The sequence below is a fragment of the Sphaeramia orbicularis genome, chromosome 11 (assembly GCF_902148855.1).
Source record: "Sphaeramia orbicularis chromosome 11, fSphaOr1.1, whole genome shotgun sequence".
Classification (NCBI taxonomy): domain Eukaryota; kingdom Metazoa; phylum Chordata; class Actinopteri; order Kurtiformes; family Apogonidae; genus Sphaeramia; species Sphaeramia orbicularis.
Genome location: NC_043967.1, coordinates 52,725,608 through 52,738,296, shown reverse-complemented (window position 1 = coordinate 52,738,296; position 12,689 = coordinate 52,725,608). Strand labels below are relative to the sequence as shown.

The 12,689-nt window shown below is 37.6% G+C and overlaps 4 protein-coding genes across 4 annotated transcripts in view; 3 read left to right on the top strand and 1 right to left on the bottom strand.

The window, feature by feature from the left end:
• LOC115428109 (gastrula zinc finger protein XlCGF8.2DB-like) overlaps window positions 1-10,501 on the top strand; it is a 41,699-nt gene extending 31,198 nt beyond the window's left edge. Inside the window, exons 3-4 of the mRNA XM_030146949.1 lie at window positions 1,996-2,413; window positions 9,667-10,501. Of these exons, the coding sequence (XP_030002809.1) occupies window positions 2,285-2,413; window positions 9,667-10,500 (963 nt within the window). The 5' untranslated portion in view covers window positions 1,996-2,284 and the 3' untranslated portion in view covers window position 10,501. The remainder of the gene's footprint in view (window positions 1-1,995; window positions 2,414-9,666) is intronic.
• Window positions 1-12,689, bottom strand: part of LOC115428086 (glutamic acid-rich protein-like) — a 657,495-nt gene that overhangs the window by 48,421 nt on the left and 596,385 nt on the right. The gene's annotated exons all lie outside the window — the stretch shown is intronic.
• Window positions 1-12,689, top strand: part of LOC115428064 (zinc finger protein 37-like) — a 161,745-nt gene that overhangs the window by 5,648 nt on the left and 143,408 nt on the right. The gene's annotated exons all lie outside the window — the stretch shown is intronic.
• LOC115428088 (zinc finger protein 454-like) overlaps window positions 9,253-12,689 on the top strand; it is a 38,697-nt gene continuing 35,260 nt past the window's right edge. Inside the window, exon 1 of the mRNA XM_030146918.1 lies at window positions 9,253-9,263. The gene's annotated coding sequence lies outside the window, so the exon portion shown is untranslated. The remainder of the gene's footprint in view (window positions 9,264-12,689) is intronic.

The window sequence follows — 12,689 nt, the reverse complement described above, 5'->3', positions numbered from 1 at the left end:
TTTCTATATTTAATTTACTGCTCATGTAGATTTTTATAACAGAGTAAATTCAAACGTTATTTTATCTAAGCAGAGAAACTGAAGAAAAGGAGACTTTTTTCAGTAAAATATTTCTTTAACTGAACATAAAACAAGTGTCTCTATCCACTGTCATTTATAAAACTTAATGGGTTTTACTGACGACTGGTGACCATAAAAAGATGACAAACTGCATTTTACACCAATTATTCACATGTATTGATAGGATTAATGGATCAACAGGTATTAGACATTTTAGATCAGTAGATGCTTTTGGATGTGCAGGCTTTTAATGCTTAATTTAGGATATTTTCATTTCTAACAATAATACTTTATTTTACAAATAACATGAAATTCAAACTGTAACATGTATTCAATAAATGTAAAACTGATTGTTGTGTTTGCAAAAGTATTACCTTTCCCTACATACAGGTCTAAATCACACTTTTCTGAGGTTTTGGCCATGTGTATCATTATGATTTGTCTAATCAGTACACTTGTTATCTTTATTACTTCATGTAGGGCTGCACGATTAATCGATTTTAAATCGAAATCGGATTTTTTAATTAGGACAATTTTTAAAAAAGGGAAATCGTAAAATCGATTTCATCTCTCTCATGCCTCCGGGCCGCGCGCCTCCGCGTGCCCGCGGGCTCCCGTAGGCTCTTCCTGTGACAGCGGTCTGTCACAGAAGTCCGTGTAATGACCGGACGTTAAATCTGTTCATGAACCCGCAGTACTTATACCAATATAAGCCGTGGCTTCACGCACGGATCCCGCAATTGAAATATAACTGCAAGCGGATCACTCATCTTCCGTTGTCACGGATACCGTACTGTCTTCTTCCGAACCGGGTCTGGGTCTCGGGGTCATCAGCCTCAGCAGAGGAGCCCACACAGCCCCCTGCCCACACACATCCACCAGCTCCAGGATAGAATCCCTCCAGTGTGTCCTGGGTCGGTCTGTTCCACACACAGATCCTCCAGTTTAAATAGAACCGCATGAGGATCACTCATATTAACCTGGTCCACGCACACACGACTGATGCCTGTCACTGACTGACACTGGTATCACTGCTGTGGGCCAGATACCCAGAAAAGAAAGAAAAAAACAAACTTTTTTTTTTTTTTTAAATAATTAATTTAGTCCTCTTACTTGCTAAATTTTTCATTCACAAATGTAAGTTCTGTAACACAAAACCAAATATTATTTATGTTTTGTAAGATGTTGAAATTTATTTAAAGCTGTTCGATAAATGTGGAAACAAAAAGGTTGTAACAACTATCAGTATTTGCTCTGATTTGGACATTTTCTTATAGTGTATTCCCCCTGACAAACTTATGTTATTTTCTTGTCGTATACATTGTTTGTATACTCTACTTCATTTCAAAGATTTAATGAAGAGAAAAAACAAAACAAAACTGTAGGTTCATCACGTGATCCCATCACAGCTTTGAGGTCAGAGCAGTGGCTTGCATTGTGGGCTGCTCACGAAAACGACATGTTGACTGCTGTTGCCTTTTCTAGTTATACCCAAAAATCGAAATCGAAAATCGAGTTTTTAGAGGAAAAAATTGGGATTTTTTTTTTTGCCAAAATCGTGCAGCCCTAACTTCATGTATCTGACTGATTCCTGTTCAGTACTAAAGATGTAGGTTTTTAATGGCTGATAATTTACTTGACTATTTAGAACTTACAATAGAACTGACAGTATTATTACTAAAATCTAATTGTAACTGAAAAGTCTAACTGTGTTTCCTCGTATCTTACAGACGTCCAACAGCTGTCGGTGGTTAAAGAAGAGGTTCCCTCTGAGCAGCAGGAGTGGAATCCCACTGTGGACCAGGAGGAACCAGAATCCCCGCACATTAAAGAGGAACAGGAAGAACTGTGGACCAGTCAGGAAGCTAATATCACTAAGTTCCCATCCACTCCTGTCCCTGTGAAGAGTGAAGAGTATGATGAGGAGAACGTTAAGTCCTCACAGCTTCATCAAAGACAAACTGAGGAGAACAAAGAGGAAGCAAATAAAGTGGACTGTGGAGGATTAGAACCAGCCAGCAGCTTCTATCCACATAGACATTTACAAACAAAAGCCAATGAGCAGATTGAAGACTGTGAGGAAACTGAGGACAGCGATGAAGACCAGACCCTGAACCACAAACCTGAGTCAAAGCTTCCGACAAACAGCTCAACTGAACAGAGGGAAACAGAAACTGATGGAGACGATGGTGGAGGATCAGAGCCAGACATTATCCTGGTCCACATGGAGAGTGTAAAGAGAAGAACCTTTGACAGTAAGAGTTTACTGGAGGAACACATGGACACTCACACAGGACAGAAACTGGTTGGTTCTTCTGAATGTGAAGCCACATTTTCACTGAAGAAAAACACAGTGAATAATGACTTTAGTCTAAGTGATGTGGGATGTGAAAAGAAACTATACCACTGCTCTGTGTGCTCAAAGCCATTCTGTTGGAGGTCGTCCTTAAAAATCCACATGAGAGTCCACACTGGAGAGAAGCCATTTTGTTGTTCAGTTTGTGGAAGGAGATTTACACAGAAGTCAAATTTAGGCATTCACATGACATCCCACACGGGAGAAAAACCATTCAGGTGTTCAGTGTGTCACAAATGTTTTGGAGCCAAGCATACAATATTAGAACACATGAGAGTCCACACAGGAGAAAGACCATTCAATTGTTCAGTGTGTGGGAAAAGATTTACCAATAGTTCAAATTTAACTGGACATATGAAGGTCCACACGGGCGAGAAACCATTTAGCTGTTCAGAATGTGGTAAAAGATTTACTCAGAGTACAAATTTGAAGAATCACATGAGGCTCCACACAGGAGAGACCCCTTTCTCCTGTGTAGTTTGTCAGAAATGCTTCAGACTTAAACATCATCTTCAGAGACATATGAAGATCCACATGAGAGAGTAGACAGAATGTCACATTCACAGGAATCAGACCAACAGAGACTAAAGAACATGAAGAAGAAGGATACAGTCACATTTTAGAGGAAAATCTGCATAAATATTTTCAACGGACTGTTTTGTTTTTTTTTTCTGTGTATACATTAGGGATGGCAAGATTATCCGATATGCATCGATACACTGACATGCGCATGCACGATCTGAGTGCACCGGTAGAGAAGCTGGGAGTGAATGAAAAGTTTTGAATGATATCACAATACATCGGTTATTGAATGTTTGTATCGATAAAATTTGATCCGTTCAATAGACAATATTTTTACTTGCATTTAAAAGTGTTACTATTTATTTGGGTAAAGTTTTTCTTTCCTTCAGACCCACATTAATGTGTGGTGCAGATTCGCGGATGTGTACACTGCACACTAACAGTCTGAGCTCCATTGATGGACTATGGCACAAGCACCACAGATGAATACTGTAATGTCTGTATCTGAATCTGACAGACTTACTATATGAACTGCATTAAATACTGCCGTTCATACCAGAGATTTTTTTTTTTTTTTACATACCGGAGATACTCCCTTAAACAGTTTCATACATATCCAACAGCGCATCCCAGAATACCTTGCACAAGTGTCTCTTAAAGTGACAGAACCTTTTTCTGTTTTACCTACATTACAAATACATTACATTACAAATTGATTTGGCGAGGGAGCAAGAATTTGAGTGTTAGAAACATACGGAGAAACGACTTTGAAAACAAAGTCCTTACTTTTTCACCTGACTGAATGTGAGACACGTGTTCTGAAATTGAACTAAAGCTACTTTGTAAAAAGTCATGGTCTTATTTAATAAATAAATAATCAAGCTCATTGAATTGCACTGCATATTTATTTATTTATTTATTTTACCAGAATGAATGTGTTCAATCAGAATGTGCTTAATTGCTCTGTATCATGATTTGGGTGTGAATCATATTGCATCGTGAGATGCCATACATGTATCTTTAATATATCGGATCGGAGATGCTGTATCAAGATGCATATCGTATCGGCCTTACAACTAAGATTCGCAACCCTAGTATACATATATATATATATATATATATATATATATATATATATATATATATGTATATATATATATATATATATATATATATATATATATATATATATATATATGTATATATATATATGTATATATATATATATATATATATATATATGTATATATATATATATATATATATATATATATATATATATATATATATGTATATATATATATATATATATATATATACACACACACACACATATATATATATATATATATTTTTTTTTTTTTTTTTTTTTTTTTTAATTGTTTTGTATTCATTTTATTTCTTGATGTATAATCAAATCTTAATGTATTTTAATATTGTATTATTTTCAATCAATGTGAAGCACTTTGGGCTACAATTTCTGTATGAAAGGTGCTATACAAATAAAGTTTATTATTATTATTATTATTATTATTATTATTATTATTATTATTGTATGTGGTGCCACATTTTTATTAAAGGAATGAAAAAATATCTGTCATCTGTTCTCTTTGTAGTTTCCAGTTTGTAGTTTCTATCTATCTATCTATCTATCTATCTATCTATCTATCTATCTATCTAGTTGGAAGACAAGATGGATTTTTTTTTTACTGAGATCAGCAGTTGAAGAGTCAGACTAACAGGGACAGGATTTGAATGTGATTTGACAATCACATTAAGATGCTGAGTTACACTATTCAGACAAAAGTATTAGGATGCAACTTTTTTGCCAATACATCACAAACAACATTTCAGATTTTCTAAATTTCAACAACAGTGGTGTGGTTTCCTAGTCCACCCAGTAGGAGACATTTGAAGTTGCAAGTCGAGGCAGTATAATTTTGTATCAGTCTTTTTTTTTTTAAAAGAAAGGCGACACAGAAGCGCCCATCTGAAATCAAGTCTCAACTCTTTTTGATGGAGGAATCATACCGTGCATCTAAATCTGACGATGTCCAAAAAACTATCTTAGAAGTCAAGTTTCAGTACAGCCACATTCTCGGTGAGCAGGTTTACAACTATACCAGTAAGCTTAAATAAAAACAATTTGAGCTTGGAGACAAAGCTGACAGCGTGTTGTCAGTTAATAGATGTTCAGGCTGAAAGGGCAATGTACAAAATTTTATCATTCATCAGGGAAATAATAACTGATCCAGTACAGACAAATAATATATTCTACAGTTATTACAAAGGCTTGTAAGACTGTATCATTAAAGGAGGACATATTACATTTTTAAAATAACAGATATATAAACTTTGAGTGAAACAGCTAGGCAGCAATTGGATGCTGACACTACAAATTTAATAAAGGACTAAGCTGCATTTCAATCAGTTATACCAGACCCAATTTTAGCAATAACAGGTAACATTAAAAACGAAAAACATCAGATTTTGCCAAAAAAAAAAAACACCAAACAAAAAAAACCAACCACAATCTTTATCTAAAATTTAACTGAAGCAGGAAAAAAATGTAGATCTTTTTTCACACAGAATAAACTGATACAATGACATAAACTACAACTTCACAAAAGAGGAAGTAACAGAAACATACATGAACATAACCATGTGAGTGTGGTACAATGGATGTTTGCTTTAGGAGGGTCAATAAATTTATCTAAATGTGAAAACATGAGAATTGGATGGAAGCTGCTGTTTGTGTTTCTTCTCCTGTCAAAAGGAGAGAAATGGAAAATCGAACACTTCAGCTCAACAGCCTCCAAAAAGATTAGATCCAAGTCCATTAAATTCCCCCACACTACCCAAAGCCAAAGAAATGCATTTGAAAACAATGAAGTACAGCCCTCCCTGTAAAGAATTTTTAAGGAAATTATTTAATTTTGACTCTAACATTTGTAGCTTCTGTAAAACAGACAGACAGACAGACCGACCGACCGACCGACCGACCGACCGACAGACAGACAGACAGACAGACAGACAGACAGACAGACAGACAGACAGACAGACAGACAGACCGACCGACCGACCGACCGACCGACCGACCGACCGACCGACCGACAGACAGACAGACAGACAGACAGACAGACAGACAGACAGACAGACAGACAGACAGACAGATAGATAGATAGATAGATAGATAGATAGATAGATAGATAGATAGATAGATAGATAGATAGATAGATAGATAGATAGATAGATAGATAGATAGATAGATAGATAGATAGATAGATACTTTATTGATCCCCAGGGGGAAATTCAAGTATTCAGCAGCTTACATACAACACACAACACAAAAGTGGGTTAGTACCAGGTTGACAAAAAGGTTAGTATATACACTCTAAGAGACAATTGCTAAAGAAACTACTACAAACATAGTAACAGCAGACCATTTATTCCTCTCACCTTTCTGGCAACAATTACACCCTTGGCCACCTGCCCATAACTGTAATTTTCCAATTTTGATATACAAATACATTAATTATGGAGTTATTGAAAGGGACAAAACATTAGACTTTCTCATTAATAATATACTGATCTTAGATCTTAGGTAAATAGGCTAATACACATGTAAAAGCAGATTATAAAATACAGCTCCTGTCTTCTCTCATTTTTTGTATGAGCTCTGATTGTGTTTTGTTTTGTTGTTTTTTTTTTTTTAAACCGCAGAAATCTAAAAAGGTGATAAACCTATGTGAAATTCTTGAAAATCTTTTTCTTTGACCTTAACAACTCAGGAATGACAAATTGTTTTGTTTTATTTTTTTTCCTTTTTCTTCTATTTTCCTTTAATTTGTCATTTTATTTTCTATCGTAGGAATTGATCATTGAATTAAAAAAAATAAGACAAATTAAAATAAATAAATAAGCTGCTGTTGTTATGGTGACGGACACGCGTAGCTCCGCCCATCTTCAGTTGTCATGACATCCCAATAACAAGCCCTCTGATTCGTCTAGCCTCACAGCCGGGGGTAAAGTTTGCGAATGGCCTCGAACTGACAAAGCTGTGTAATGATCTGTAATGTTTAATCAGCACTTTAGCTGATTTTATTCTTGTTGTATGTGACATTTTTAAGGATTGGACTGGAACGGGGACGACATGTCGGCCGCTGAAGGTGCTCGCTGTCCAGACCAGATGAAAACAGTGGAAAAGCTGACAAGCAGGCCGCCGCACGGTGAGGCGTTAGCAGGTCTGTCCAAAACATTAGCAGGACGGACTGAGGATCATTTATTACTGAAATTTGACATGTTGCATGCAGTAGAATAAACGGTGTTTCACTGAGATCAGCTGCTACACACACTTTAAGTGGATTATAATGTGACAGATCCAGGTGTATTCCACTTTAGTGACACTGCTAAACCTTGCCTTTAAGCTAGCAACTGCTCTGTCTGTTTATGGGCTCTGTGCACAGCCCCTCTACTGCCTGAACTTAAGCCAGCTCCTGTATTTCCTGTCCTTCATTACTGAACACACTGATTATTCCAGGTGTGTCTGCTACTTCTTGTTGTGACTGTTGTGCTGAATTCTACTCCCTGCCGAAAACTGCCCCCCCTTCTTAAGTCAGCCATGAAGAGGACAGTGTGCACCGAATTCATCCTGTCACAACTTTTTCTCCTTTGTGACTGTAGGGTATGAAATTAACTGTGAATTATTCAACTTCTTAACACCATCATACCTGTGTAGCAATTAAATAATATTGTAAGATATTGCAGTTATGTTTTTGTTTTTTTTTTTGTTTTTTTTTTAAATCTGTTTAATATTAAAGAATCTGCAAACTGTAAGGTATATAAAACTTTCTAAAGTTAAATCTTAGATACACAACACACAAAATACATAACAAAATAAACAGATACTGCTGAAAACTACATCACCCCCGGATTGGGATGCAGTTTTCGGCAGGGAGCAGAATTTGGCATCAGATACTGCAGAAAACGGCATCCCCCATCAGAATTAGCTTGTGAAGCTAAAGGAGTGAAATGACTTTAGCAGCTCACATTTGGAGTTATTCTGGTGTGACAGGTTGAATTTGGTGCACTTTGTTCTCTTTATGGCTGACTTAGGAAGGGGGAGCCGTTTGCGGCAGCTACTGGCAATGCAGTTTTCAGCAGGGAGTAGAATTCAGCACAACAGTGACTCCTGTGGTCAGGCACACCTGGATTAATTAGCATTGGCACCTCCAAGCAAGAAAGAATCACAGATAAGGCAAGGCAAGTTTATTTCTATAGCACATTTCAGCAACAAGGCAATTCAAGGTGCTTCACACAGGACACTGAAATGCAACGACAAGGGGAAAAAGAAACACATTTAAAACATTGTAAACAGATAAGCCCAAGAAGACGAGACACTGTGGGTGTTAACCATTTTAAGAGATATCATCATTAGTCATGTGACAACCTTCAAGCACACAGCATATTCTGAGAATAGTCTAACACTGTATTTTTCCAACACACTGTCATTTATCCGACTCCATGGGTTTTACTGGTGACTCAGTGTTGCAGAAAATGATGGCATTTCCACATTTACTACAAAACCTCTGAATGTCCAAATGGGTCATGTCTGATGACCATGAAAAGATGACGAACTGCATTTTACACCAATTATTCACATGATAGGATGAGTGGATCAACAGGTGTTAAGCATTTTAGATCAGTAGATGCTTTTCGATGTTCAGGCTTTTAATGGTTAATATAGGATTTTTTTTTCTATCAATAATACTTTTAAAAAAATAAAAAAAATAACATGAAATTCAAACTGTAGCATGTATTCAATAAATGAAAAAATGTTTCTGTTCTGTTTGCAAAGTATTACCTCTCCTTACATACAGGTGTAAATCTCAGTTTACCTGGGGTTTGGCCATGTGTGTAATTATGATTTATCTAATCAATACACTTATTATCTTCATCACTACTGTTATTTCACTGATCCCTGTTCATTATTAAAGATCTAGGTTTTTATAGGCTAATAATTTACTTCACTATTTTAAACTCTTACAGTAGAACTGACAGTATCATCACCAAAATCTAACTATAACTGAAAAGTCTATATTTCCTCCTATCCTACAGACATCCAACAGCTTTTGGTGGTTAAAGAAGAGGTTCTTCCTGAGTGGGAGTGGAATCCCATTGTGGACCAGAAGGAACCAGAACCAGAGCCCCCACACATTAAAGAGGAACAGGAGGAACTGTGGACCAGCCAAGAAACTGATATCACCAAGTTCCCGTCCACTCCTGTCCCTGTGAAGAGAGAAGATGAGGAGGAGGACAAAGTTAAGTCCTCACAGCTTAATCAAAGACAAACTGAGGAAAATAAAGTGGACTGTGGAGGATCAGAACCAGCCAGCAGTTTCCATCCACATAGACATTTACAAAGAAAAACCTTTGAGCAGAATGAAGACTCTGAGGAAACCGAGGACAGCGATGAAGACCAGACCCTGAACCACAAACCTGAGTCAAAGCCTCCAACAAACAGCTCAAGTGAACAGATGGAAACAGAAACTGATGGTGACGACAGTGGAGGATCAGAGCCAGACATTAACCTGGTCCACATGAAGAGTGTAAAGGGAAGAACCTTTGACAGTAAGAGTTTACTGGAGGAACACATGGACACTCACACAGGACAGAAACTGGTTGGTTCTTCTAAATGTGAAGCAACATTTTCGTGGAAGACAACCTTGACACAGGAAACCAACTCACCCAGAGACATGATGAAGAATACTGACTGGACACTGAGTGATGGGGGATGTGAAAAGAAACTATACGACTGCTCTGTGTGCTCGAAAACATTCTGCCGGAAGTCATCTTTAAAAACCCACATGAGAATCCACACTGGAGAGAGGCCATTTTGTTGTTCAGTTTGTGGAAAGAAATTCACACAGAAGTCAACTTTAAGCAATCACATGACATCCCACATGGGAGAAAAACCATTCAGATGTTCATTGTGTCACAAATGTTTTGGTGCCAGGAAAAACATATCGCAACACATGAGAGTCCACACAGGAGAAAGATCATTCAATTGTTCAGTTTGTGGAAAAAGATTTACCAGTAAGTCAAACTTAACTGCTCACATGAAGGTCCACACTGGCGAAAAACCATTTAGCTGTTCCGAATGCAGTAAAAGATTTACTTGGAAGATAGATTTGGAGCGTCACATGAGTCTCCACACTGGTGAGAAACCATTTAGCTGTTCAGAATGCAGTAAAAGATTTACTTGGAAAATAGATCTGGAGCGTCACATGAGACTCCACACCGGTGAGAAACCATTTAGCTGTTCAGAATGCGGTAAAAGATTCACTCAGAAGACGAGTGTGGAGTGTCACATGAGGCTCCACACCGGTGAGAAACCATTTAGCTGTTCAGAATGTGGTCAAACATTTACTCAGAGGACAGGTTTGAAGTATCACATGAGGCTCCACACAGGAGAGACACCTTTCAGCTGTGTAGTTTGTCAGAAATCCTTCAAACTTAAACATCATCTTCAGGCACATATGAAGATCCACACAAGACAATAGACAGGTTGTCACATTCACAGGAACTGGACCAACAGAGACTAAAGAACATGAAGAATAGGGATACAGTAACATTTTAGAGGAAAGAAATATTTTCAACTGATTTTTTTCTTATTTTCTATGTCAATTTTCTTATTTATTTTCTGTTCAGTTTTTTAACTGAATGTCAATATATCCTTCATCTGTTCTCTTCTTTTTGTAATTAGAAGAAAAGAATAGTTTTTTAATTGAGATCAGCAGTTGAAGAGTCAGACTAACAGGATCCAAATTATCTCATCAGCTGAGAACTAGAGGTGGAAGAGGTTAAAGCAACACAATAAAAATGTTTGCTGATAGGTTCCAATATGCCCCTCAAAAAACTTACCCTGAAATCACATTATGCAGGTCTGAAATTAGTCTTTGACTTTATAATAAACATAACTGTTGAAGTGAACGTGCAAGTCAAAATAAATACATGACTTACAAATCTACATAATTGAGCATTAGACTCAATGCAATGAGTCAGTCAATGTGGAACTGAACACAGGACAAAAAAACAGAGTTATTCGTCCGCTATTGAAGGAAGAACTTTCTATTTTGACTAAATCAGGCTGAATTAAAAACCTGAAGTCAGAATTTGACAATCACATCAGGATGTTGAGGTACGCTATTCAGACAAACGTATTAGGGGGCAACTTTTTGCCAATACATCACAAAAAAGATTTCAGATTTTCTAAGTTTCAACAACAGTGGTGTGGTTTCTGAGGGAAGGATCCAGAACACTGAGGATGTTTTGACAAGTGGTAAAGCTTCAAATAAGGTTGGAGGACAAATTAATAGACCTGTAGAGTCATTCCAGAAGGGAGAAAATTCATATTTATGGTGTGCCTGAGCAGTCAGAACGAGACTCTCTGACAATGAGTGCTTTTGTCGAGAATTTCTCACGTGAGGGCTTGGAGCTGGAAAACATAGACATTCGTATTGAACGGGCGCACCGCTCTTCATGCTGCATTCCAGAATGTTGGGAGGTAGAATATATCTCACTTGGGGATAACTACATCCCACCTCAAAGCATTTCAAGCGATCCTTGTTGAACATAAAAAACAAATATGAAGATTGTATATCTAAGCTCCGATTTGCTTTGTTACTGAAGAGGCATTTTGGCTGTCGACAGTACAGCGTTCTCATATACGCAAACGAGATAGAAGAGGTGAAATGATGGATGAGCTAATTATACGTTTTCACTGCGAACTTGCATACTGTGCGCTGCCATTGTTGTGTTGATGTCACGTTGTAGTGAGGTTGGGGTACTTTGATCTGGCCCCACTTTGCAACTAGGACCTCTGGCTTCATCAGGCGTTCCAATGCACCCACCTCCCAGCACTTTGGAATGCAGCATCAGGCGCTCCACCCTGTCATGCTCAATCATTGTGAAGTTCTTCAGTTTTAGGACTAAAGAACTGTTACACACTAAGGCCTGGAAGAAAGAAGGATTCACTCGGAACGTCAAAAAAAAATATCAGTCTCAATCATGACTATCCACCTCTTATCTTAAAAAAAATAGTGTACAGAAGTGCGCAAAACTTTGAAAGAAAACCAGATCCAGTTTCTGCCAGTTTCCAGCCGAATTAAAAGTGAAATGCACTGACAGAGCCAAAACCTACAACACAGTGGAAGAGGCCACTGAAGATATGTCCAGGAGAGGCTACCTTGTGAAGGTCATCAAACACCCGTAAACAATCCTGGACCAACTGAAGCAGAAGGACCAGAGGGACAGGCAGCAGTACAGCAAACCCAGGACCAGACCTTGGCTACAAAGAGAAACTCCAAGCCTTCAAGAGGGTTACAGCTACTTCTTCAAGACATTGAGGTTTACTAAATGATTAATAACTGTGGGATGTTATCGCTTGTCTTTTAAGAGAACTTGAACTTTTACATATTCGGGTTTATTGGTGTAGATTGTGTTGTAATTTGAAGCTCTTTGGGTTCAGTTTTTTCAGAGTGAAGCACGAGCCAGTAAGGCCCTCTTCAATCATTGTTTTCTTATGTTGGGTTTTTTCTTGTTCAGAGTCCATGGACTACATGGGCGAGCGCAGAGCCAATTCAAATGTACAGAGAAGTTAAAAATATAAAAATAAATGAATAGCAGATTGGTAAAGGTGGTAACAGTTAACATAAATGGCTCACATGATCCGGTTAAAACTGGGTCAAAT